This window comes from Pimephales promelas, chromosome 16, assembly GCF_988280905.1.
Source record: "Pimephales promelas chromosome 16, fPimPro1.hap1.1, whole genome shotgun sequence".
NCBI lineage: Eukaryota > Metazoa > Chordata > Actinopteri > Cypriniformes > Leuciscidae > Pimephales > Pimephales promelas.
Genome location: NC_142784.1, coordinates 17,356,336 through 17,383,852, shown reverse-complemented (window position 1 = coordinate 17,383,852; position 27,517 = coordinate 17,356,336). Strand labels below are relative to the sequence as shown.

Here is a 27,517-nt window from a genome sequence, read left to right as displayed (position 1 = left end):
GCTTACATAACACACGCCAAGATCTGTCTCCGGACTGCCGCCCTGTATCTAGGATCTGATGCACAACACAAGCAACAGGAAATGTGGCACTAAACTACACTCCTGTAAAATTACATCCCCACAGATGAATTTCCAAGCCACATTTTTGAACATTCCCAAATGAGCCACGTGACACAAGATTTGAACATAAACACAATGCTTTATAAAATAGGCTATACTGAAGACTATTCTCTCTTTCTAACACTTGAAATAAACCTCATCAGTGTTTTTAGTTGTTAGATCTGCTTCTAAGCTGTTAAACACACTTTTGAAGATTTGACATTTTACACACTTATACATGTTACGGGGCTAGATTTTTGACACCGAGTCAATGGGCTCTGTCTAATTCATTCTTTTTCGCTTGTTTTTTTGTCATCGACCTTTATCCTTTTACCCGTCTTTGTTTTATGAGCAGGTGCCACTCGAGAAATTGCCAGTTTAGGTCGTTTCTCCTCCATTAGCACAGCTTCGGCACACCGGCAATCTTGAGTTTGAACGACGGTACGCATTGTGAAGGGTGTGATCAGCACGTGCACGAGCGTGACTGACACTGCTAAGACATTCCTCCTCTGATTGGTTGTTTCTGACCGAGAGCGGTGTCAAAGGGCAATAGGACCACTGGGAGCAGCCAGAGGAGCCTGATTTTTTCACAGATTATATGTCTCATATTCTACTGTCAGGACATAATGACAGCTTTAACAAATATGTAAAAAAAAAATATATATATTTTTTTTTACAAAAGTTATATTCAGTAGCTTTAATCTTACCTGCAGAAATATCAGCTGTCTTCAAAGTTTAAAGCAAGTTTATTAGTTTATTAATCACTGACGAGGAGTAATCTCTATATGTTTTAGACAGAGTAATCATTGTAACTAATTGTATTCTCCTTTCAAAGAATTGCATAAACTTGCATAATGCACTGTGGGTTAAATGAGCACACAGAAACCCCTTTCTGCCCCAAGGGTTCAGAGATGAAACACTCCACCAGATATCTGAAGAGCTTACAAGTGGAAAGTCCTCTGGTACAACAATCAGATATCATTATTTGCACTATTAACTGTGTAGTGCTACCAGAGCAGAGATTATGTGAAATACTTTGAACTATTTATACTTTTATTTACTTTGATCCATTTATATACATAAATACAGACCTCAATGCTTGGTTGCCTGTCTGTAATTTATAGCTACATTGTTAAAATCAACATTTCTTCACCCCATGTTTTACCAAATCCATATGCAAAGTGGAACAAAAATGTTTAGAAGAATATTCACTCCACTTTTCCACCCCCTGTGGACTAATGTACAGAAAAGATAATGAGGGTATAGTGGGCGATTTCAGACACAGCATAAAAGTACATGAACCAGAATCCGTAATCCGTAACCTGACAGGCCTATTGAGAAAGGTCTGTTGAGATCAAGAATAACCTTTGTCAGTGACGGTAGAGTCCCCATTACCACACCCCATCCTAGGGTGCTGTGTGGGACGGGTGATCGGAGGGTTACAGTGATGGCTTCCCTGCCCGGTAACCAATCCCTGTGTGCCCCTCAGTGCTCTTTCACACCGCAGCCAATGAACTTGGACATTTGACGGCGTGTACAAACACGCGGAATGACGCGGACGTTAATGGCGTGGACATACACGCAGCTCAAAATGCATAGATATAACACGCCACTTGACTCGAAAGTGGTGTGTATGTTTACGCAAAAGTCATGATGTCATGTTGGAGGAGAGATGACTTTCCACTAACTTTAACTTAATGACTTAAATATTCATTTTACCACAAATTATGCTATTGAATGACTTAGAAGTCTTGGAATATATGTAGTGCGAAAACTTGATTGTGCTTTACAAAGTTTTAAATGCCTTTAGAGGGGCTTAACAAAATAACACAATACGCAGAAAATCGGACCTCACTGAAAAGCTGCAGCCGTTGGCGGGAGGATTTTAGGTGTGGCGGCCCGCCACAGCGGGATGAACGTAGAGGAAACACTGTGGTGAGCCTGCAAGCAGACTCAGCCCTGGCTTTTCTCAGTCCCTTCCGCTCCTTGTGGTTATACCTTCCTGGGTGTTGACACAGGGTGCCTCACTAACAGATGTTTCTAGAGCTTCAGGCTAGGCGACACCATATACGTTCGCTATAAAATATGTGTCGAGTCGGTTGCTTCCCATGGGCTCCCTTCACATGAAGCCAGTTTCACTGTAAGCCCGGTTAGAAGTGTCAGTTTGGACTCTCCTAAGGACTGGATACGTGTGCCATTCTTGCTCCAGTAAATTTCCTCTCTAGCCGTACCCTGTTGATTTCCACCACACCCTTCGGCAACGGACATGGCGGAGTGTCCCATGCCAGGCCTATCACTCATATGAACTGGTGGAACCTGTGTTACGTTGGGTCTAATATGTTGTGATCCCTATGGTGATGGTGATCCCATATGTGCATTCTTCCACGGTATGGCTCCCTGCGGCAAGCCCGTGTCTTCCCCTGGCAGAGCCCGCTCTGCCGTCACTGTCCAGTAAGTCTCCCCCCTGTTATAGGCTGGAGTCACCTCAGGAACATTCCATATGTTTTCCTGCCTGGTAAACGCCCAGTCCACATGTGCATACTCCACATGTTACCTCCCTTCGGGCAGGATGTGGCTTCCGCAGGACACGCTTTTCCAGTGCTGTCCAAGTCTGACTGAGTGGGTCCAGCGGAACAGCAGTGACTTGCCTGGCCTAAGCGCTGTCCCATCTTTACCTCAATAATGTGGGGGGATTAACCCTCATTCCATGAAGGAGGGAACGTAGTCCTGTTACCACAATTGCTGAACCATCTCTGACTCCGGGCTTCGCTCGGCTCCTCAGCGAAAAACAAATGGACCGTGCATCCACTTCCGTATTTATAATTGCACTGCAGGGCGGATCATGAGATGCAAAGCTTACATGCCATGTGCATTGGCTCGTTTTATCAATACTCGAAGATGACAGGCTCCCTAAGCGTGATCTCAATCAGTCGACACGTTGACTATGTCTCCTTTTCCTCCTTCAGGGAACGAGGGTTACATACGTAACCGAGAGGTTTCAACTTAAATAAGTATTCTTGCTGCTTTCAAATTTTAAATTTAGTCAACTTGTGGATATTTGAGTTAACTAAACTTAAAATATTAAGGCAGCATGAATAGTTACTTCAATTTAAAATTTATTGTCCTGAGAAGGGAACGAGACCCCTCTGCCATGCCTTCCCCAGCCTGGGAGTGCTTGCTTCATCATAGAAGCTGACATCTCATGTGTCAGCGTCCCTTCATAGCTTCCACCTGTGTGACGTTACACATTACGTCATGATGCAACACCAATCGTTGATTGGCTTAGTTTCATTCAGAGGTGCTACACTGAGGGGCGTTCCCCCAAAGTGTCATTCGACGTAGTTCTCCTTCCCTTCTCAGGGAACAAGGGTTACAGTCGTAACCCAAGGACGTTTCCACAAAAAACATTAAAAAGCTGTTTTCAGCATTGATAATCATTATAAATGTTTCTTGAGGCCCATATAAGCATATAAGCATAATTTCTAAAGGATGACACTGAAGCCTGGTTAAATTATACTTAATATTTAGCTTTACAGTTACAGTGATTTTAAAATATATTAAATAAAAAACACAATATTTCACAATATTGCTGTTTTTACTGATTTTTTTGGTTTTGAAAAACAACCACAACCAAATCAATCATAGACAGCAGGTGACAATCTAATGCAAATGACGGTTTATTTGTGAATAAAACAAAGCTGAGCAAAACGGCAATCTGGAAAACATTAGAAATCTTAAAAATCTCAGTTAAAGTGACAAGGAAACATGAATTTGTTGCGGCTGATGCTTGAATGTCCATTCTCACCTACGTAGTCAACACTCCCATAACTCTCACAGACTCTCATATGCCACAGAGTATGAAACATCATCTTGTTATCCAACTAGTCAAATGTAATTATAAGCATGCTGAGTCATACTTCTGTATTGGAGAATTACATCTCTAGAAGGTGTTAAATTGCATATCAAGGTCTTGTTGACCCATAGATTACTGTAGATGGCCATATAATTTCAGACAATTTGTCTATTCATATATCTATTAATCTATCTGTTTTCAGAATCGAACGTCAATGATCTTTATAGCACTTGGAAGGCTTGTATGCTGTTATGCAAATATTCATGTGCATGTCTCAGAATAGTCTGATTTATGTTCACCCCAGTTTGTTGTAAACACATCATGCTCGAGTGTTCGACCTATTTTGAAGCTCAGTGAAAACAACATAGATCGTTGAATATTGCCATTCTTGATCTTGCTAAAAATGCTGCATTTATTACATATAAACAAAACTATGATACAAGATAAAACTAAAGATATATGTTTGCAAAGATTAAATTGGATAAAAAGACATTTCATGAGTGTTCACAGATATGGCACCAGCATGAAGGAAGTGTCAGGACTGGGACGTGAGAGGCTGTACAAAGTGACACTGATTTCACTAGAAGTGACATGTATGCCTTTTGGTTCCCAGATGGGCCCATTTGTCTGTGGAATCAGCTTTCAGAATTAGAGTAATTTGTTATTTTGAATTATTTAAAGATAATCTCCACATAGGTCAAACACTGAACAATATTTTTGCAGGAGAATCAAAAGACATATAATGAACAACAATTTTTTAATTAACCGACTCAACGATCTCATTATTAACTGAAGGTTGTTGCCAAGATAATAGAATTTCACTCTCTTAATTGGTTCAAGGAAGAACCAGTAAAACAGAATGCAGGTCAGACCATCTCATGGGAGTAACGTCTAGACAACACAAAACATTTCGAGAAACTTTTCCCCATCCTCAAGTGCTGTCTGGCAAGCAACAAACTTTCTGAAATGACTGAGTGGTGTCTTATGAATATGTTAAATTAAATTACAGTGCACTCTCTTTTCAGAGAATATAGGCTGCTAGGAACAGCAGCGGCAAGATAATCATTTTGTTTTCTGAAAAGAGGACTATTAATATTCATTAAAAAAGAAACAAACGATACAGGGAAACAAGTAACTGATATTTATGTTTTTGTATTCATCAAATTAACTTCATTTTATATTAATGTATTTATATGTTATATTTTAAGAAAAAGTTGAATCCCCCAATTTTCAAATCTGAGCTGCATACTAATGTGGTGGTACAGTAATGGATGTAGCCCATTTAAAAAAAAAAAAAAGTTTAAATGGTGTATGTCTGTGGTGTTACACTGATAACTTACAGATTTGTACATATTTTCACCTAAATTTCGATAAACACAGTCTTTAAAAATTAAAATTTCTAAAATATCCCCATTCGAGGAAGCCATCGCAGCTTCCATTTTAGAAAAATCTGGTTTCACAGACAAGGCTTAAGTTTTAACTGAAAGTAGTCTCAGCCTCAGACGTCACGCCCACTGGCTACGCGAGACTAAACTGAAAGCAACTTGCATTAACTATCTTAAAATATGTCACTGCCATTCTTTTGTTTCAAGATGCACACCAGTAAAAAAAAAAAAAAAATTCTAAGACACTATTATAAAAGCTGCTTAAATCCTGGCTTAATCGAAGCCCTGTCTGAGAAGGCCTATCAACTCCACAGACAATAAATATTATATGGATAGAGCAGACAATATACAACCAGGGATGTTTTGTTTTTACTAAAAAACACATAATTTTCTTTAGGATATTCATAATCGTATTTTATCACTCTTGTCGGATATAGAAAAATGATCCACTGCTAAACAGCAAGGTCTTAATAGACAGCTGTAGATGTAGACCTTGTTGTCTAAGTCTATGGTGTTATATTACATCTGTGGTGAAACCTCTTAAAGTTTATTAGACTAAAGAGAATTACACAAACAATCTTATGCAATATAATTTCTAGTTATTTGATATAGGTATAAAGACCCCCAACTGCCAGCATTAAATTGCATGAAATTATCACGTTGATTCTTGAGACCACCTTTGAGGAATCTCGTTTACGGGAGACTGGGAGGGTGTAAACAGTTGTCTGTAACTTTTTTTGCTTTATGTATCCAATTGCAAACTTTATATAATATTCCTATGTTTATTTGCTACACATTAAATTGGTTTAGTTATTGTGTCTACAACATATCCTTAAACTGTGTAAATAGATGTTGAATACAAAGGTGTGTGAATATGGGAATGTATACATCTGAGTGCCTTCTCCATTTTTCCTTTGACCCATTGATGATAAACTTTGAAAAAGAGAGAATAATTTTGGTCCAGGAATTGTTAAACAAGTAATGTAAAACTTTGTTGGAATTACCGTTTTACAAGGGCTCACAGTTCTCTAGCCTTTTCAGTGCAAAACATGCTGTCTAAAAGACATGCAGTCTTATTTTCAGTGAATTAAAAACAAACAGTGTGACCAGTGTACTCCAATTCTCGAAAAATGTTAGCTCATGAGCTGGTTCTCACTGAATAAAAGTAGAAAATGTTTATCGCGAATGTTAATTCACGATTCTTGAACGAATGATGGTCAGGAGCCGATTCTTTTTTTCTGAATTAAAACCATAATGAATTGCTTCTTCTTAGTGAAGGAAGAACACAATTAGCCTATCCAAATATCCACACTTGACCAGGTGCTGCTTACTGCTGTGTGTGCCTGTATTTGTGTTAAGTGTTTAAGGCATCAATACTGCAAGTGTGTGTACAACTTTTGAATACCTGATGGACACACTTATATGCACGGTTTAACAGAGAGGGCTTAGATTAAACCATTATTACAAAACAATGGCAGTGACATATTTTAAGATATGCCAGTGCAGGTTGCTTTCAGTAGAAAATGCTCCAATATGCATTTTAGACTGAGACTAGTTTAAGCCTTTTCTGTGAAACTGTGGGATAGTTTAAAATGCAAGTGTTCACAGTTGCCTGCTTTATTTTGTATGTCAATACTTTAAATTTTAAAATAAACTTCTTAATGTCAAGTGTGATAGCCTAACAAACAACACAATTTTGCAAAGTATAATCTTTTGCAAATGTTTTACAAAAAAGGCTACACTAATAAAAAGTGTAAAACTTTGTTTTACTAACAAATTGGCTAAGTAATTTAACTTACGGTATGTTTTCCTTGCCACCTCGTGATTTCGGGGCACACGAGTTCCTGAACACGATGCATGATTTCCAGTGCACTGCGTTTGGGACAGTCTTGGGCACTTCCTTCCTGTTGCGTTCCATGATTCCCAAACAAATTAGTGAGACCATTATCGTAAGATTCCCGAGCTAATGATTCATATGAGTCGGTTCTCTTTTACTCAATCAATCAAAATACAGCGCGACCAACATACACACCTTTTCAATAACTTTTTGAATATGATCTGTTCGTTGAAATCTTTAAATTGGATCCAGATTATTTACAATCTACACCCATACCGGTCTCATGTTTAGCTAAAATGTCCCTCATTTGTAGTTCCATCATTGGCGCGCGCAGTAAGAGCGCACAACGCGATTTAAATGTGATTTACGAAAAATAACAACTTTTTTTCTCGGATTGTAAGACTGCATTAATGATTTTCTCTGAGGAAGCACGTGCATTAAGTAGCTAATTGGCTAATTTGGTTACTATTTTCAGCATCGTCTACGTCGGCTCAGTTGAACTGAAATAACAGAGAGGGAATTGTGCTAATACAATGCACTGTGGACAATGATAGACGTCGACTGGGGCGTAATTAATGTGCAATTCCAGCATGATTCCAGCGGTGCAGCGTCTGTGCCGTGGCAGCACAACAGTCACCATGCGCAACATTCCTCGTGTGGTCGTAGGAATAGGCTACTCCTCCAAAAGTATTTTCTGTGATGAATCGGGTAAGTTGACAGAAGAAGCTAATAATCTGAAAATCGAATTTGTTCTGACAGCAAGGTGAGTTTTAGGATTTTGTATTGCACTGAGCTTAGTGCAGCATTATTTTCCAAAGCTTTGAACTGTGCATGTTGTTTATTTGACCGCATGTGTTTAATGCGAATTGTGAGAACGCACATGATCTTTTTATAGTTGAGTCGTGATTTTTGATGAAATTGAAGCCATATGAAGCGGTGAAGTTTATGATGCTATCACTGCGTAAGCATGCGTAATTTTGAGATTGGTGTGTTGTTTTTGGCAGGTTTGCGAGGTTTTCTGTTCAAACCAAGAACTGTTTCATTTGTATTCTCTAAAACATGAGCTGGGGAGGTCTGCGTAAAATGTGCGTAATTTGAAGAGCAAAGCTTCCTATTAGTAATTTTTGATTTATTTTACACCACCATGGACTAATGGCTGTACTTTGATATGGAAGTTTCTTTCATTTTCCTTTCCTTTTTATTCTTAAAATGTAATATGTGCAAAATATGTGCAAAGCCCTTTGCACGACTTTCTATCAATCAGCTACAATGTTCAACAAATAATAATAACGGGTAGATGTTCTATTGATGGTTAGTGTGGTCTACCACCTTGCACCTGCTATACTTAGATCAGTTTAAACGGATTTTCATCAGAATGTCATTATAAAACCATCAATTCGAGGGTGTATACATGGATGTGTTTGTCTTTAGGTTGCTTCTTCTCCTCGCTCTCCACCTGTTTTGTGATGGATTGAGCCACAATGTCGCAGCTTTATTACCGCAGAACGGATAACTCCTCGTACCGGGACCGTATTCCGCTGCGGATAGTGCGCGCCGAGTCGGAGCTCTCTGGGCAGGAGAAGTCCTACCTCAGCGCCGTGGAGAAGGGCGATTACGCCAGCGTGAAACTATCGCTGGAGGAGGCGGAGATCTACTTCAAGATCAACATCAATTGCATCGATCCCCTGGGGCGCACGGCGCTGCTCATAGCAATTGAGAATGAGAACTTGGAGATCATTGAGCTGCTCCTCAGCTTCAACGTGTATGTCGGGGACGCTCTGCTCCACGCCATCCGTAAAGAGGTGGTGGGGGCCGTGGAGCTCCTGTTGAACCACAAGAAGCCCAGTGGAGAGAAACAGGTTTGTGTAAAGCACTTGTTTGCTAACTCACATATCTATTTAAAGTTTAAACCAAAAAATGAAAAACAATATTTCATAACATAACTTAAATGTGCATCATTAAAGACTTTGAAGTGGTTTACTGTTTTAGAAGCATGTTTTTTGGTGTTAACCCTATAAGTGCCCAAAACTCCTCAAACTACCAGCCCGACTAGTGGAAACCAGATTGATTCAAAACTTATTGTTAAAAAAGTCATATAAAATAAAACATGTCATTTTATTTTATTTTAACTATATGCAACAACAATATTCAACATATTAACATGAATTGGAAAACACATTGACTATTTTGGTATTGATAAATGATTTTGAATTTTAATGATGTCATGCTGTCTGCAAAAAACAATGAATTGCCAGATTGCAGGTGCCAATTGTTTTAGAAAAACTTCTGCCAAGTAATGGATGCATTTCTGGCAAAGTAGTTTTATCATGCCGCTTAATAAGCTTATTTAGTTTGCTATTCTGTGCATAAATATATGAGTTTAATTTTGTTATTTGCATTTTGCCAGTTTTTTCCCTTCTCTATGTGACCCAGAACAGTAGTCATTTTTAGACCTGAAAAGAAACCCTCAAAACGACACAACTTGAATTTAGATGTTCGCCATAACTCGATTAGCTTTTGAGTCTCTCTGGAAGCGAAACCCCCAAAACATCTCTTATCAACTTCTCATGTAAAGTAAACAACCCATTATTGCAGAAATGCTTTTAGGGCTGAAAGGATTCGTCTTCAGTTGTCAATGCGGATTTATGAACACTTTAGCAAATGGTATGCTTCTACGCCTGCTTTTTTCCAGAGGACAAAACTGTCTGCTGTAAAAAGCTCTCTTCAGACACTCAGGCATGTGAAATAATAACTGTTGTTCTGAAAATTTGCTTTTCAACTTAGCTGGGCCTTGTATGTCCTCTCATCTTAACTTCGATTTAATTTTCCTTTATTGGCTAGAAGGAATATACTGGATGCTGAGGCACTGACTTATGGGTGCAACTGCACATCTGATCTTTCCTTTCGCAATCCCTGAGCGCTTTTCATTTCCTCTGTCTCTGTGTCTCTTCCTGTCTATGTATATTAATGTCGCATTTATAAAACTTTTTGATATGCAAATGACTAAATCAGCATATCTAAAGACCACAAGAGGGCGATTGAGCACGCGGTTGTTTGCTTTGATTTCCTTATGATGATTCTGATGACGAAATTGGGATATTATGATTCTGTCTTCGTGGCATGTGATCTTTATCATATTAGCATGTTGTTTACGGAACTAGTCATTTTGAGCAAGTATTAAATAAGCAAACTGGATATTATGTGAGCAGAAAAAAATAGTGTTCTCTTTTGTTCTTAAGGTGAATGGAGTAATGTATTAGTATTATTTTGCACAAAGGTCTTGGACTGATACTGACATCTGTCTATGTTGATGCAGTTTCTGGAAAAATAAAATATTTTCAGTCATTGCATTCAACCTGAAGTCTATTTTGCATGCATATTGTCACCCATGATTAATTATTCCAAAACTGAAAGCATCTCATTATCCAATTATTTTAAAATGGAAATGGGAATGAGTTGCACTGCTCAGATCAGGTGTCATTCGGATTTATAAAGGGTCTTTTTTTCTTTAGCAGTTTTTTAGCAGAAAAAAATCCTCTCTCTCAGCTTTGTTGGAAATGTAAGTAATGAATCATGAGAATGGGTGGTTTTTACTTATTAAACACAAAGCTCACTTGAACTGCCATCCTACTGACATTTCAAGTCAAGCCGTCTACTTTTCCAATTCGTTTCCTTCCCCTTTCCGGTCTATTGTGTTTAAGGATGAGCTTCAAAGCGTCATATTGCAGTAGATAATCAGTATGGCTGCCAGCCTGAACACGTCTCTCCAACTGGAGCCTTCATTATCTTCCCCAAATAGTCAAGCTTTTGCTGTTGTCACCGTTGGCTTAGAGCTCTTGTGAAAAGGATGGAGATATCGGTCAAAACGTGCTAATCACCCCCCGTCCCCCTACCTTCAAATCGCTCCTTTTCTTCTTATGTGGCAAACTCTCTATTCATTTTCTCTCTTCACTCCTTCCTAACTCATTATTCTTTCTCACGGTTAGTCACCTTTTCTAGCACATGCTGCTTAGTTTTCTCTTTCACACTCTTTCTTGCGGTCTCTCACTTTTTTTTCATCTCCCCCAAATGTTGTGTGATCACAGAACTTCATGTAGCAGTGTATATCTCACAGCTCTCCATTTTTAACTGCATCAACACTTGCAACTAAATGATTAGATACTGTATTATCCACTTCACTGTTTTTAAAGCAGTGGTTATACGCAGGTTTTGTAGATTTTACTTTAAAGGGATAGTCCATGCAAAAATGAAAAGTCTGTCCACATTTTATTTTTGATTCTACTGAATTTCAGTCTAAAAAAACAACAACTGCAACATTTTTTTTCTTCTTCCGTGTTCTGACATGGAATGAATTTGATCAATATAACCATGAATTGAACATATTGTAAAGGCATTCATTTTGTAATTGCTTTCAATACATAATTGCTGGGTGATAATAAAACATTGTCCAGACATTTCCTAAGAATGTAGCTGAGATTTATGCTAACAGCGTAAGCAATGGGGGATTTGCAGTCATTTAAAGTCATTTGTGTGCCTTGTGTATGTTTAGAATGTTCATACTGTAGTCTTTTCATTATGTGTGTAATGCCTCAATGTTTTGTCCAAGCCCCGTTTGGTGCTATAGTTTGAGCATTTCAATACTTTTTTTTTTATTTTATGAGGGCGCGTTTACACATAAACGGTGTATTAAAAACATTTTTTTTTTTAATTTGTTTTAGAGATTACAACTATGATCCCCATTCACACAGATCCACACAAACAAAACAAAAAATGCTGTATTATTCCTGCCAGGCCAGTAGCTGACCATGTCACTTTGTAAAGAAACACTACGCACCTCACTGTTTTCACAAATTTGTGTTTTTGTATTTTACATGCGTTTTTTGTAGTTTTTTTTTTAGTTTACTGCTTTGAAACAATCTATGGCCCTGTCCCAAATGGCACACTCCAGACTCAGTCCACGCTTTGGTGACGTCATGTAGTGCAGACCTATAGGGCCCTTAGCGCGAGTCCGCAACCGCACATTGAGAGGTATTTTTGGGGCAGACTCGATCGTCACGCCGGAAACTGGAAGAAGGCCTGGTTGTTGTTGTTGGACAGGAGCTGCGGGGTGATATGCCGCTGATTGTTGTTGATTTAAAAAAAAAAAAAAAAGCAAGATGTCTTTTCATACGGGGAAATCATATTTTTGTGTTCCTCATGCCTGTGCCCTCTCCATACGAAGCTGAATAAACTTAAAGGTCATCTCATCAGTCCCTTTATTAGAAAAATATCACAAATATCATTAAAACAAATTACAGTCTTTAGCATTGAAAACAGGATTTATTTTATTTTCCCAAATCTTGTGTCCATGTGAACTACACAGCCTGATTTTACAGTTTTATAATTGTATGCCATTATTATATGGGAATAGATGTCATGGTTATGTAAATATAGTGTTCAATTTTAACACAAAATGACAATGAGTTTAAGAAAAATTTATAGGTTTCAGTATTCATACTACATTTATATGACTCAGTAAAGCCATGACATTCGGTTCTATTTATATAATGAATCATAATGCGATCGTATTTAATACACTATGTTTGAGATATCAACCACTGGTCGATAATGCTTGTATAAACTAAGTATCAACTGGTAAAATGTACCGATGTCATAAAAACCATAATGATACTTATCCCTAAATATTCTTTTCTCCTCCATGTTTACAGTCCGTGAGCGAAATCCCATCCGTTTTCTGATTCTTCATTTCGCATGGATTCCTGGGTAGTTAAAGTGCGTGGAGCCTGCATCTATGCAGGCATCGCGAAAGACCAATTCAAGGGTACAAAGGGGGCGCTGCTGAGCACACTTCAGAGCATTAAAATGCTAAATAGGATGGCCTACGGACTCGTAGACTCAGCGAGCACGCACAATTTAAGTCCGCGAGACCGAAAGTCTGCGTGAAGTGCGCCATTTGGGACAGGGCCCATATTGTTAACAGTGCTATATAAATTAAGTTCACTTAACATGACTTCTCCATGACTTAACATGGAGATGATAACAGTATAATTTTCATAAACTTGCACTTTGAAACCCGTTTTCAAAAGTTTGCATTTTTAGGCACCCAAAATGCCGCTGTTGTGTAAATGTACTGCCAATACGTATACAGTTTTCTGTTTTTGGTTGAAAACTGTTGTGTAAATGGCCTCTGAATGTGTTTTTCATGATGTTAGCAGTGCAGCAATTAAACTATAGGCTATTTAACCAACTCTCTCATTGTAGTGCATTAAAAGATGGTTTATTTGATGGTTTGATCTCTGTAATATTTCAAGTTAAAGCTAGAAACGGATTCTATATAGTTAAACTGAAACACTGTAATAGGCTGTTTATTTTTGTTTTATAGGTTATTATAATCTTTTTTTTTTAGTGCTGCATTTGGCAAGCTTGACATATTAAAGTCTTTAATGTCAATCCATGCATGTCACACATGATTTTGGCCTGGCTTCCTGTCAGATTTTATTCTAGTTTCTTAGGATAATTGATTATTCTTGAGCGAAAGGATTTAAATAGTGCATGCACGTCATGGTTGGATAAGGCGTATGGATTAGTTCTTAAACTGTAGCATTTTAGGACATTCAGTATCTTCTTCTTAAGATGCTAAAGATGTTAATTTATCATTGCGCTTGTTCATATCATTGTCCTGAAGATAAGCTTCCTCCCAATCCTCAGACCGAAACAGATGTGTTTTCTTCCACATTGTGCTGTTTATGATTCTTCCCTAAGGTGTGACATCCTTACTGATGAATAGCATCTCTTCAGCGTTGTGCTTCAACCAACATAATTTATTGGAGGTATTGTTGTTTGTTGTTGTGGGCACTTTTATATTTTCCACACATATTGCTTTGGCTAGAAAAGCTCTCAAAATCTTCTCCCTTTGCATTTGCAACTGGGTCACTTTTGGCTCTTCTCTGCTACCGAAGTGATCATATAGGCCTCTCTGTAGACTCTTTCCTAAGCGTTTTTTCTCATGTGATTTTCAGGAAAGACCTTTTCCCCTGAAATGTCTGGGTCATTTAATGTAGCTTGCATTTCATCATGATTGAACCAACAGTGGAGCCTTCTTCATGATTTATGCATTTATTTTTCTCTCGCAATTGGAATATTCTTTCGTGTTCATTCTCATAGCTGTCCTTCACATTTGAGATCTGAATAATGACACGGGCTTAATTGTGAGGTTTTTATCCCGCAAGGGTGGCTATTTCAGCTATCCACAGTGAGATGGCAATTGGAAAGCAAATGCATCCTCATTAAGACAATTGTTTTCATCATGAAACGCTTGTCAACACGGGCTCTGAATACCAGTGTTATTTTGGTTTTATTTTTTTACTTACTGTGAGGAAAATAAGTATTTGAACACCCTGCTATTTTACAAGTTCTCCCACTTTTGTCATTGTAGGTGCATGTCCACTGTGAGAGACATCTAAAAAAATACAGAAATCACAATGTATGATTTTTTTTAACTATTTATTTGTATGATACAGCTGCAATTAAGTATTTGAACACCTGTCTATCAGCTAGAATTCTGACCCTCAAAGACCTGTTAGTCTGCCTTTAAAATGTTCACCTCTACTAAATGAGGTCATTAGCTGCATAAAGACACCTCCCTGCTGAAAAAAACAATAGAAACCATTACAGAATTCCTAATGGTTTTAATGGTTATAAAGGGAAATGTATTGGTTTTAATGGAAACTGTAATGGTCCTAGTAGGTCTCTATTGGTAATTTGCTTTCTTCTATTGGTGGCATGTTTTGTCTTTTTCTCTGTATTGGTTTTAATTGAAACTGTGATGGTCCTAGTAATTATCTATTGGTAATTTGCTTTCTTCTATTGGTGGTACCATTAAGGACCAATAGAACACCTCTGAAAATTATAGGTTACATATTGGTATCTACTGGACGCCATTATGAACCATTAGGACTCCAATAAATTTAGTGTTTCCTTTGGTTTGATAATAATGATTTAATGTAGGCTACACATGATTAATAGGCTAGATACAGTTTTTAAAAACTGGTCATAGCCATTGGTCAAAACATTGGTCCCATGTGATTTCAGGTTTAACAGCTCTTGTCGGGAGTGATCAGGTCAAAACCTGACCCACACACATAGGTTGTCCTAACCATTAAATATATTCAAATCATGACCAATACAAATTTGTAATGGAATCCATTAAATAAGTTCAAATCATGACCAATACAAATTTGTAATGGAAACCATTAAATATGTTCAAATCATGACCAATACATGTTTGTAATGGAAACCATTACAAATCAGAACCAATAGAAACTCTAAAGGAAACCATTAAATATATCATTACCAATACAAATGTGTAATGGAAACCTATACAAACCAATACATCCGAATAGAATATGGCCCAAAACACACTACGTAATGGACACCATTTTGTAATGGTTTTAATGGTTAACGGCTGATGGTTTGTAATGGTTTTGAAGTGGAAACCATTACAATTTCTGTAATGGTTTCTATTGTTTTTTTCAGCAGGGCTGTCCACCCCATACAATCGGTAAGAATCCAACTACTAACATGGCCAAGACCAAAGAGCTGTCCAAAGACACTAGAGACAAAATTGTACCTCCACAAGGGCTATGAAAAAGTTGCCAAGCAGCTTGGTGGAAAAAGGTCCACTGTTGGAGCAATCATTAGAGAATGGAAGAAGCTAAACATGTCAATCTCTGTCAATGACTGTCAATCTCCCTCAGACTGGGGCTCCATGCAAGCTCTCAATGATCCTAAGAAAGGTGAGAAATCAGCCCAGAACTACACGGGAGGAGCTGGTCAATGAGCTGAAAAGAGCTGGTACCACCGTTTCCAAGGTTACTGTTGGTAATTGGCTACACAAAGACGTCATGGTTTGAAATCATGCATGGCACGGAAGGTTCCCCTGCTTAAACCAGTACATGTCAAGGCCCGTCTTAAGTTTGCCAATGACAATTTTGTATGATCCAGAGGAGTCATGAGAGAAAGTCATGAGGTCAGATGAGACCAAAATATAACTTTTTGGTCATAATTTCACTAACCCTGTTTGGAGGCAGAAGAATTATGAGTGTTACTGTCACTAATAAATATTTCTGTACACTGAAAATTACATTGTTAAAAAAAAAAAAATATTGGAGTAGGTTATACACAAGAAAATCCTATTTCAGTCTTTTATTTAAAAATGTCATGTTTAATTCAGTGTGTTACTTGCCATTTCAGTGGAATAATTTGTGAAATTCACTAGCAATTTATGAGTGAAAATGGTTTCAAATTCAATCCTATACCAAATATATACAGTGTACAACAGTATTTGGACACTTAATTCACAAGTCAAAATTTTATCACACAATCTAAAATAAAATGGCCTTTGAAAGAATTGTAGTATATTTAAATTTGTTATTTCATATGTAATGCAATGATTTTCGGATATTTTAGGTGAATTTGTCTAAATGTGTCACCTCTGTACAGTGAAATGCAGTGTGTTTCAACAGATGAATTTAATCCATCGTTTCTCATTTCTAACCAGGTACCACCCATCTTGCTGGATAAACAGTTCTCAGACTTCACTCCTGACATCACCCCGATCATCCTGGCTGCCCACACCAACAACTACGAGATCATCAAGATGTTGGTGCAAAAAGGTGTGTCAGTCCCCCAACCTCATGAGGTGCGCTGTAACTGCATAGAGTGCGTCTCCAGTTCGGACGTGGACAGTCTGCGACACTCGCGCTCCCGACTGAACATCTACAAGGCTCTAGCCAGCCCCTCTCTCGTTGCCCTATCCAGCGAGGATCCTTTCCTCACCGCGTTCCAACTCAGCTGGGAGCTCCAGGAACTCAGTAAAGTGGAGAACGAGTTCAAAACTGAATACGAGGAGCTCTCCCGTCAGTGCAAACGCTTCGCAAAGGATCTCCTGGACCAGACCCGGTCCTCACGCGAGCTGGAGTTGATCCTCAATTTCCGTGATGATGTCAACCTGCTGCAGGATGAGGCCAATAATGAGCTGGCTCGTCTGAAATTGGCTATCAAATACCGCCAAAAAGAGGTACAGTTGTGTTTTGAAGATGATGTATTTTCTTACAATGGTCAAAAAAGTATTTGGACACCTAAAATGGATAAACCAAGTTGCATTTACAAACACAAACCCATCGCCAAACATATTTTTACATTTGCTTTAATACTAACTGGTTCAGGATCATTTATATATATTTTCGAAACCTGCTTGACGTCGATTGACAGAAAAGTTGCACATTTAAATATAGTTTTGTGATCATTCAAACTTAAGTAGCCTTAAGGGATTTATATTTTTCTGTTCTATATTGTAATTGCATCCAATGTACAATTAATTATCATGCGAGACACTTTTTTTAGAAACCTGAAACTTACTTTTATTAGATGTTTTGCTTACTTGCCTACTTACTTTTGCTTAAATGCCATTTGGATTGATTTTTTGTTATATAATACAGTGACATTCAATATGTTTATGTGTAACTAAAATATCCAGATATTTTTGGGCTTTTTATGCACTGTAAAACATATTGTTAGTTCAACTTAAAATAGCAAGTTACCTGGTTGCCTTAGAATTAAGTTCATTAAAATTTAAATTTGAGTTATACAATTAAGGAGATCGGTTTAATACAAAGAAACACATTAATTATTCAAGTTGATTTGACAAAAGATAGAATAAATCATGAACATGATTAATTTTTTACAGTGTGGGTAAAAATAAATAAATAAAAAAAAATAAAAACTTGCTGGTTGTCAATAACACTCTACTAAGATTGACTAACCTAAGGACAATTGAACTCCCACATTTTAATGTTAAGAAAGTCCTCTTAGCAATACTTGAGGGATCCCAGATGAAACTCAAGCCTCTATTGTGCATTAATTTAAAAGTACTGAAGTGTTACAAGCACAAACTAAAAATCGGGTAAATTTCTTCACACTTGACATGGTCATCACATGCCTCAGCGCCATAAGGATCTTATGAAAGATGCCCTTTTGACCTGTGTTGACTTACTGCAGTGTAGGCGTGAAGAGTCATCCACTTTCAGCATGTACTGTGGGTTCATATAGCTATTAATTACTTTGCCTCTTGAATCAAGTCTGTTCCCGTTTCATTGATTTGTTCGAAAATAGTCCACATCCAGAAGCCATATTACCAGCCCATCTGCTATTTTGTCTTTTTTTTTTCAATACAATGTGAAAATGAAGCATTACAAATTCCAAATGTATTATAATTTCAATTACAGAAGTGATATTAAACACAGCAATTTCTGAAATATCCTGCAGCCATTTTGCTAAAATAATTTTGCCACCTTTTGCCAATACTTTTTGGCTTTTTTTAGATGAATCTATGCATATTTGATTTGTTTTGTTGCATACTGTAAGCGAATCAAGTCACCTTTATTTATAATATAACGCTTTTTACAATACAGATTGTTTTAAAGCAACTTTACCGTGATAAACTGGAAAACAACGATTCAATGATGCAAAGAGAATTCAATTCTGCTGTAAAGCAGCTCTAAAAAAAGTAAACCTGTCATTATTCAGTAAAGTGCATTGTGTAGCCTAAAGTACATCAATTATGAAACAAGTTCAATTCAGCTATAAAGCAGCTCTGCAGAAAACGGTGATGTCGTCATCATCATCCAGCTAAGCGGAGTTCTCAGCCAATAGTTTCAGTGCAGTCAAATCGTTAATATTGGATGCGAGTTCCAGAAATATCCATTGGTCATTCTTCTCAACCCATGATTTTATTAGACATGACCCAGTTCAGATTAAATGCCATTTGTTCCAGTAAAATCATTGTAAATGGCAGAGACGGTCACACCGGCACTAATCTTATTATTATAAATGTTACTAGAATGCCTCCAATTAAGCATGTGAATATCCACTATAAAATCAGAGATCAGATCAGAAGCAGCATGCTTTGTATTACCTCAGATTTTTGATCATTAGATTCTAAGAGTTGTGGAGATGGAATTAAAAATATCTTTGCTATCTATCGATCAATCCATCTATCAGATTGTCATGCATTGTGCGGCGGTGTATCCGATTTGCTTGGAAATTGTACTTGTTCACAATGCTCTGAGAAGAACATGGGCTTTCATGTGCCAGATGTTCAAAGTTTGTATAACATGATGGCGTGGTGGTCTTACATCTGCAGGAGATCTGATCAGAGCCTATATATCATAGCCAAACCTCCTTAAAGAATCTGATGGAGTGGGAAATGGCAGCATGTTTTTTGTGGAGGTAAAGCATTTTGTGCTTAAATAGTTCATAACTCACATAAAGGCCATGCAATATGTAGATTGTCATGTTTTCCTCACTTTTCATATTCCGAAAAAATGCGTTTTATTTGTTATGTGAATACGCTATAAAAAAATATTGCTGGTTTAAAATGAAGTAACCTGGTTGGCCTTAAAATTTTAAGTTCATTGAAATGGACAAATTGAGTTAATACAATTGATTTAATCATCAGAAACTCAAAATATTATAAACCACATAAATTATTTAAGTTGATTTGACTAAAGAAAAAATGTTGTGATATACAAATCATTAACATCTTTTTTTACAGTGAAGCTGTTGCATGTTTAGTTCTGAAAAAGAAACAGGAGAAAAAACGTGGTCCTGTATAAAGTCAGCTGGCATGTTTTTTTATTTTTATTTTACTGGTTGCTTGAGCGTAGCAGTAAAAAATGTACGTGTTCCACTCCAGAGTGTTTGCGTAGCATGTTTCTTGTTATTTGAAGTGGCGTCCCTATTTGTCCCGTTGAGGTGTATTAAGGTGCACAGCAGCCCCTTGACAGAGTTCTTTATTTGATCTGGAGAACAGATTGCACTTCGCTAATCGGCCCTGACGGAGAACACTTAAACTCATCTCAGACTTGACCTCATCGCCTTCAGAATGACTGGCTCTGCTGTAATGAGGATGCATTTGTTTGTAATTTGGTTAGGCGCCCTCCCACTTCCGCTTGACATTTTAGATGCTTTGGTAATGGCTTTGGGCTGAACACAGGAGACAAGATGAAGAGGATGAGGGAGAAGAACAAATAAGCAGCTGTAACAAGAGTCAATGCATGGCTCCAAGTGGCAGTTTCAGGGCCAAGCACGTATTTAAAAAATTATTATGAATTTTTATCTCAAATATTGTAAAGACTATGAGCTTATATAACTTCTTATTTTCTCAATCGCTTTGGCACATTTTTTAACGATCTCTAATCTGTAAGTTCAATTGACCCATCGCTAAGCCCCGCCCTCCCTACTCACCCAAAACATTGACTTCTTGCTTCAAATAGTTGTTGTGTCAGTGAATTGGCCAATGCCACCTAAATCAACTCATCAGTTTTGATCAACAAGCCATGTGCATTTATTTACTGTGCAAATTCTAGACAATACTTACTTTACTTCTTTTGCACACATGTGCCAAAAAACATGCAATTCTAATAAAGGAATTCAAATCAGAGGTGAAGTACAATAAACAAATTGTTCAGAGATCTGAATTTATTGCTTTGAGAAAAAAACAACAACAACTTTAATATAACTTAGAGTAGGTGGCTTAGAGTATAGTACTTGGTCATAGGCCTATACTAAATTCTGCATGCTCACGAATGATATAGTCAGTGGATGTGTTACAAAGGGATATTATCATATTTTAATTTAGTAATTTTATCTTTTATATTTTGTTCTTAGAATGTCCTTTTGATTTTACATTTACATTTTGTTATTTTTCACTCTGTGACTGCTAGTTTAACTGTAGTTTAGTTTAGTTTATTTATTTTTTGTATTTTATAGTTTTCATTTTTAGATTGAATATTTATAACTTGTATTACAGAGAAAAAAAAAGTCTAATAAAGGACATGGATAATACAGCATTTTTAGCGTTTCACAAAATCTATGCCTTTGGATCTTGGCATCTAAATGGCTTCTTTGTTTGTTTGGCTACAACAATATGATTATCTAATCACGTTACAAACCTTTGTGTTTGACTGCCATGCAGTGTGAAGCAGCATGTTGACTGTATTGCTCGGCACAGTCTGATGGGGAATAAATGAGAGAAACTCAGACCTCCTGCTTTACTGTTCATGTTCACTTCATCATTCTGACTTTATGAGGCACTAATGCTCGCTTTACATGGGTATATCCTGGAGTCTGGCTTTGGCAAACTGCTGAAAACACTGATGTATAGTTTGCTTGTGCTGTAATTTAATTTTACTGACAGTTTATTGCTCAGTTAGACTGGAATACATGGCGTAATGATGTTTCTTTAAGTTGATGCCTCTATGTCATTAAAAAGAACTATGCCAGAGTAATATATGTACACAGACATAATATTCTAGTAAGTCTTGTAAATGGGGGAAAAAAAATGAATATTCTGGGAAATCTGACCAGAAAATGACTGATTTGGCAGCTTGCTTCCCAGACCACCTGTTCATACTTGGATTGTATCGTATGATTCCCTGTATTCTCCTCTTTTCTTTTCTCTCTCAGTTTGTAGCACAGCCAAATTGCCAGCAGCTGTTGGCCTCTCGCTGGTATGATGAATTTCCTGGCTGGAGGAGACGACACTGGGCTGGAAAGTTCATCACCTGTGTCTTCATCGGCCTCCTATTCCCCCTGCTCTCCCTCTGTTACCTGGTGGCACCCAAGAGCCGCTATGGCCTCTTCATCCGCAAGCCTTTCATCAAGTTTATTTGCCACACCGCTTCTTATTTGACCTTCCTCTTCCTCCTGCTGTTGACCTCCCAGCACATAGTCTCTAACAATCCTGATCGTCAAGGACCAAAGCCCACCACGGTGGAGTGGATGATCCTACCATGGGTTCTAGGTAACACCACATCCCTACAGAACTGATATGATTTCATAATCTGGTCCTAAACTGAGCTACTGTATTTGTTTGTGTATTAGTATACACTAGTGCATAGCTAGAATTGTGATTCAATACTTTAAAAGGCAAAAATACCAAAATACCGTAGGATTATGTATTATTTATAATAATAATAGTAATAATTACCATTTACAATAAGTTTATTTCATTAACATTTTACAGCATTCTTTAAGGTTAAAGTTTCACTGTATTTATTTGATCAAAATACAGTAAAACAATAATTATGTGAAATATTACTACAATTAAACATGTTTTGTTCTTTAAACATGCTATATGTTATCTATGCAACATTTGCCAGATTCTTCTTGGACCAGAAAACAAATAAGTTCTTTGAACATGAACCAACAAAATCTCTTGGCTGCTCTTGCAGGATTCATATGGACGGAGATCAAACAGATGTGGGATGGCGGCTTTCAAGATTACATGCATGACTGGTGGAATCTTATGGACTTTGTGATGAATTCCTTGTATCTTGCAACCATCTCACTGAAGATTGTTGCATATGTCAAGGTATGTTACATCACAACAATCACTGGTGGGAATCACTTGGGAATGGAACAAGAGTAAGTTACTCTTCCTTGTTTCCTAACAGTACAGTGGTTGCAAACCCAGGGAAACCTGGGAAATGTGGCACCCCACGTTGGTGGCTGAGGCAGTGTTCGCCATTGCCAACATCTTCAGCTCTCTACGCCTCATCTCGCTTTTCACCGCCAACTCTCACCTAGGTCCTTTGCAGATATCCTTAGGGCGGATGCTCCTGGACATCCTGAAGTTCCTGTTCATCTACTGCCTGGTGTTGCTTGCCTTTGCTAATGGACTCAATCAGCTTTACTTCTACTACGAGACTAGTGATGGCATGAGCTGCAAAGGCATTCGCTGCGAACGTCAAAACAATGCTTTCTCAACGTAAGTCTTGGAAAAGGTCTAGTATCTACTTTTCTAATACCTCACATCTCAATACATAATTGATCTATTTTCATAGCCTACTACACCTACATGTTTACGTTTATAAATCTGCTAAATCTAGTTAATCATCCCCTAGGTTACAATGAAAGCTGAAAAGTTGTGTATAAGTTGCAGCTGCACATCCTAATTGTGTTTGTATTCCATTTGTAGGCTATTTGAGACCTTGCAGTCTTTGTTTTGGTCAATTTTTGGATTGATCAGTCTGTATGTGACTAATGTCCAAGCTGACCACAAGTTCACAGAATTTGTGGGCGCCACAATGTTTGGGACCTATAACGTCATCTCCTTGGTGGTCCTCCTCAATATGCTTATTGCCATGATGAACAATTCATATCAACATATCGCTGTAAGTCATCTCTGAGGTCTGACCTGAGCACTTGTAGACATATCTTCATAATGTCAAATTGTTGCATATTATATATACCGTATTTTCTGAAAAATAAGGTACTTATGACAGCAAGTCACATCAGTGTTTAAGTCTCCTTTTATTATTATATTCAGAAATAATGTGAAATACCATATTAAATATTTACAGACAGTAAACTAAAAATAGTGTTGGGGGTAACTCATTACAAGTAACTTGAGTTACATAGTCAGATTACTTTTTCTAAGTAACTAGTAAACAGATTGCTTTTATATTTCTTAACAAAATATGTTACTTTTAAAATTTACAACAAAACATCGGAGTTACTTTTCACATTTATTGACTGACAGCTCTCCCGTCCTGAAGTGCAGAGGCTTTGTATGTAAACATGACGGTTATTATTGTTCTAGAGACTAAATGTGAGCTTGCATTTACTCATCTCACTTGCATATTCCTAAAATGAATAAAATCAGTGAAATACAGAATCAGAATACTATGCAAACATAAATATGTTAAATAAAACAATTTTCAATGCATTTGATCTCACTTTATTGACCAATGTACTTGCTTCTGACCTTCGATGATTAAATTAAACCATAAGCAAAAATGACTATAGATTTTTTTTGTTTTTATCGGTAAAGTGCTTCTCCTGCATCCTATTCTTCCGTTAACCAGAATGACCCTCTACTGTACACACATGAATTTTCATTTCCTTCAGCCTGAGGCTTATTATTTCACTTTTGTTGGGGAAAGGTCTTTACATTTGCTAAAATAATCACTTTTTTGTTATAAAAAAAGCAAACCCCAGCCCAGGTGGGAAAAAAGTAATGCACAAGTAACATAACGCATTCCTTTTCTTGAAAAGTAACTAAGTAATGCAATTTTCAAAGCAACTTTCCCCAACATTAAATATAAATGTATATTTTAGTTCCCCTCACTGCATACCAAATCCTTTAAATTTAACAGTATTCAGAGCAGAACAAAATGAAAAGTAAAACAAACATAAATTATAAAAAGGCCAAGCTGAAACAAATTTATTAAAAGCTAAACTACTGGCTTGTGGGAAACTCACATTTCTCTCTTATTCAGCACGGATCGAAATATGTGAACTTTTCTTTCATTTTTTGACATTATTTGCATTATATAAATATCTTTGGAATGTACTGTAAGTCGCAATACATTTCAGATGATAAAAAAGATGTGACTTATATTCTGGAAAATAAGGTGCATTGTGTGGTACCTTGTTAGTCTCTTTTCTATGAAAGCATCTGCTGAGAGAAAAGATTCTCATATTTATGTGTTCTGGCTTTTCTGAAGGACCATGCTGATATTGAATGGAAATTTGCCAGAACTAAATTATGGATGAGTTATTTTGAGGAAGGAGGCACCCTGCCACCTCCTTTCAACATTATCCCCAGTCCCAAATCCATATGTTACCTGATTGCATGGATTAAGGTGAATGTGTTCAAGAGGAGGTCAAAGAGGACTGAGACATTTGGGACAATAGGGGTGAGACTCTGTGAAAAACTGTCTATTTTATGTTTATCTTACATCTCTTCTTCTTTGGTCTTAAATTGTCTTTAAATGAATTATCGCAGACATCACAAAAATGTGAATTTTATTAACATTTTAGTGAAAAGGTTAATATTATGTAATGGCTTAAGGGGAATTTCATAACTAAATATGTGTCATGAGATGTCTAGTGTGCTTGCTTGTCTTTGAATCAGCTGATACTTTAATGTAGTTGGGGACCGAGAATTAATCTATTACAAATATCCTTCATTTTGTCCTTTCAGAGAAGAGCTGCTGAAAATGTGAGACTCAATCACCAATACCAGGTAGTTTTCCACCAAAAAACTTCATGATTTCCACTCAATGATTTAATTTCTTTGTAATTGTTTCGCCAGTTAATTGTACCACTATTTCCCTTTAATCCAGGAAGTCTTGAGAAACTTAGTAAAACGATATGTGGCCGCCATGATTCGAGACGCCAAGACTGAGGAGGGTCTCACAGAGGAAAATTTTAAAGTAAGCTTTGAAAAAATTATTTGTCTACAAACAGCTTAGTAAAAAAAAATGTTGACTATAAGTAACTTTGCAACTATGTCAACTTATTCAATCCCTACCAGTCTACTAACACTAAGTTAATTGTGTTAGATATGTAAGTGCAAAGTTACTTTAGTCAACAGAATGTGTTAAAATTGGTTAAGTGAAACCATATATATATATATATATATATATATATATATATATATATATTGCTCAAGATTCACTGGCCCTTTTTTTCTTCTTAAAAACAATCGATACAACAGTAGTACTTTACTGTCCTTTACTCTGACACTTATTGGTGTTGATGAAGCATTACATCACAGCAAAAGTTTGAGTTACTGTATCAGTGCCATTGTAGAAGTAACCCTATATGAAATGACTCTTGATTAATGTATTTTGAATGTGATTTCAACATGGCAGCCACCATGAGGTGACCTCTCTTAGGTTGAATACATTTTTTTTCCTGTATCAAATTAGTACACATGTGCATTGAAATTAGTATTCATCTCATTTAAATGAACATTTTTAACCTGGTTATCAAAATTCCAGTCATTGTGAGAATTTTTTTAATGAAAACCTTTAATCTGCACCTTTTAAACAAGTGATTCAATTAAGAGACATAAGTAATTGTGGACTGTCATCACTTCAACAGGAGCTGAAGCAGGACATATCTAGCTTTCGTTATGAAGTCATTGGAATGATGAAAAGCAGCCGGGAAAGTACTCGTGCGAATAAGCCGGGCACTGCGGCCTCCAATGCTTCTCATTCAGACTGTTCGCTTCAGTATTCTTCGGCTCTTCAGCAGAACAAACTACATTTGTACGATGTCACTGCAGCGCTACAGCAACAAAACACTGAGGAGACAAGGGAGTCTCTCGGTTGTCTGGTCAATGGATCACCGGTAGCTTTGACTGAGCCGATGCTCAAAGACAAAGCCAGGAAGGACTTTCCTAAAGATTTTACAGACTTTGGGTTGTTCCCGAAGAAACATACCAGTTTCAATCCAAATAAGATCTACTCACTCGCTGAAGAGACAACAAATGAACCAGATCCTGATATATTAGACTGGGTGAGAGAGGAAATGGTTGAGATACCTCTGGCTGGAAAGGTTGAACAGGAAGAGAATGAATCAAAGTGCCTGATGGAGGAAGAGGGAAGTGTGTTGGAGGACCAAGAGAAAGAGCACATTGCATCTTCACATGCACATTAGATAAACAGACCTTTTGTAAGGATTATCTGAATCTCCTATTTAGCTGAAGTATTTTGTCAGAGATGGAGAAGTATCCTCTCTTATGCACAGATATTGGACAGAGATGAAATTTGTCTCAGGAAAAGATATTTGCTTGGTTGTTTTTGGACTCCAGAAACTTCCCAGCACTACAGACTCCAAAAGTAACCATAAATCTGGAAGAGAAGTGGGGAAAGCACTATACAGTGTCCAACTGACCTGCTAAAGAGTTGTATTTTTTATTTTAAATATTTATCACATTTTCACAATGCAGTATCCTTTCACTCTTTTCATGACAGATTGGAAAACAACAATTGTGTTATTCCTTGAAAAAAGTATTAAGTATTATTAAAAAAAAAAATGTTTTCGTTTTTTTCAGCAAGGATGCATTAAATTGATCAAAAGTGACAGATCTTTTGTAACATAATTGTTTTTACTATTTCAAAGAAATGCAGTTTTTTTTTTCATATCAAAGCATCCTAAAAATGTATCATGGTTTCCACAAAAATATTAGTGCAGCACTATTTTTTTCTCAGATGCTACACGAGATAGGACCCAGATGCAAAAGAGCAGAGAAGGGGCTTTATTGACAAGACTATAGACGGGGCACAAGGAGAATGAGGTGAGAAACGGTTCAGGTTGACGACACGAAGAGAGGGGAGGATGAAGACCACTGAAACCATTCTTGGGAGACACAGGCTTGAGGTCAGCATAAGAAAAGGCGGCACCAGGTGGAGTGATGGTGAGGACCACTATACACTCTAAAAAATGCTGGGTTGTTTTAACCCAACTTTGGGTCAAATATGGACTAAC

The 27,517-nt window shown here is 37.3% G+C and overlaps 1 protein-coding gene across 2 annotated transcripts; it reads left to right on the top strand.

The window, feature by feature from the left end:
• The first annotated feature begins 7,215 nt into the window (after positions 1-7,215).
• Positions 7,216-27,114, top strand: trpc4b (transient receptor potential cation channel, subfamily C, member 4b). 2 transcript variants are annotated; one of them, XM_039670838.2, is made up of 11 exons: positions 7,216-7,882; positions 8,606-9,033; positions 16,734-17,252; positions 21,701-22,037; positions 22,468-22,607; positions 22,690-23,003; positions 23,214-23,409; positions 24,745-24,936; positions 25,224-25,265; positions 25,366-25,455; positions 26,129-27,114. In XM_039670838.2, exons 2-11 carry the CDS (start codon positions 8,656-8,658, stop codon positions 26,684-26,686), a joined length of 2,766 nt encoding a protein of 921 aa, XP_039526772.2. In that variant the 5' UTR covers positions 7,216-7,882; positions 8,606-8,655; the 3' UTR covers positions 26,687-27,114. The 2 variants fall into 2 exon arrangements, with proteins under 2 accessions (XP_039526772.2, XP_039526771.2); XM_039670837.2 differs by having other exon boundaries at positions 7,216-7,937.
• The last annotated feature ends 403 nt before the right edge of the window (positions 27,115-27,517 follow it).

Excerpts from the sequence above, each read along its gene's own strand:
- trpc4b (XM_039670838.2), top strand. The coding sequence starts at position 8,656 with ATGTCGCAGCTTTATTACCGCAGAACGGATAACTCCTCGTACCGGGAC. Across the intron at positions 22,038-22,467 it reads GATCCTACCATGGGTTCTAG|GATTCATATGGACGGAGATC; the intron begins GTAACACCACAT and ends CTGCTCTTGCAG. Across the intron at positions 23,410-24,744 it reads ATTCATATCAACATATCGCT|GACCATGCTGATATTGAATG; the intron begins GTAAGTCATCTC and ends GCTTTTCTGAAG.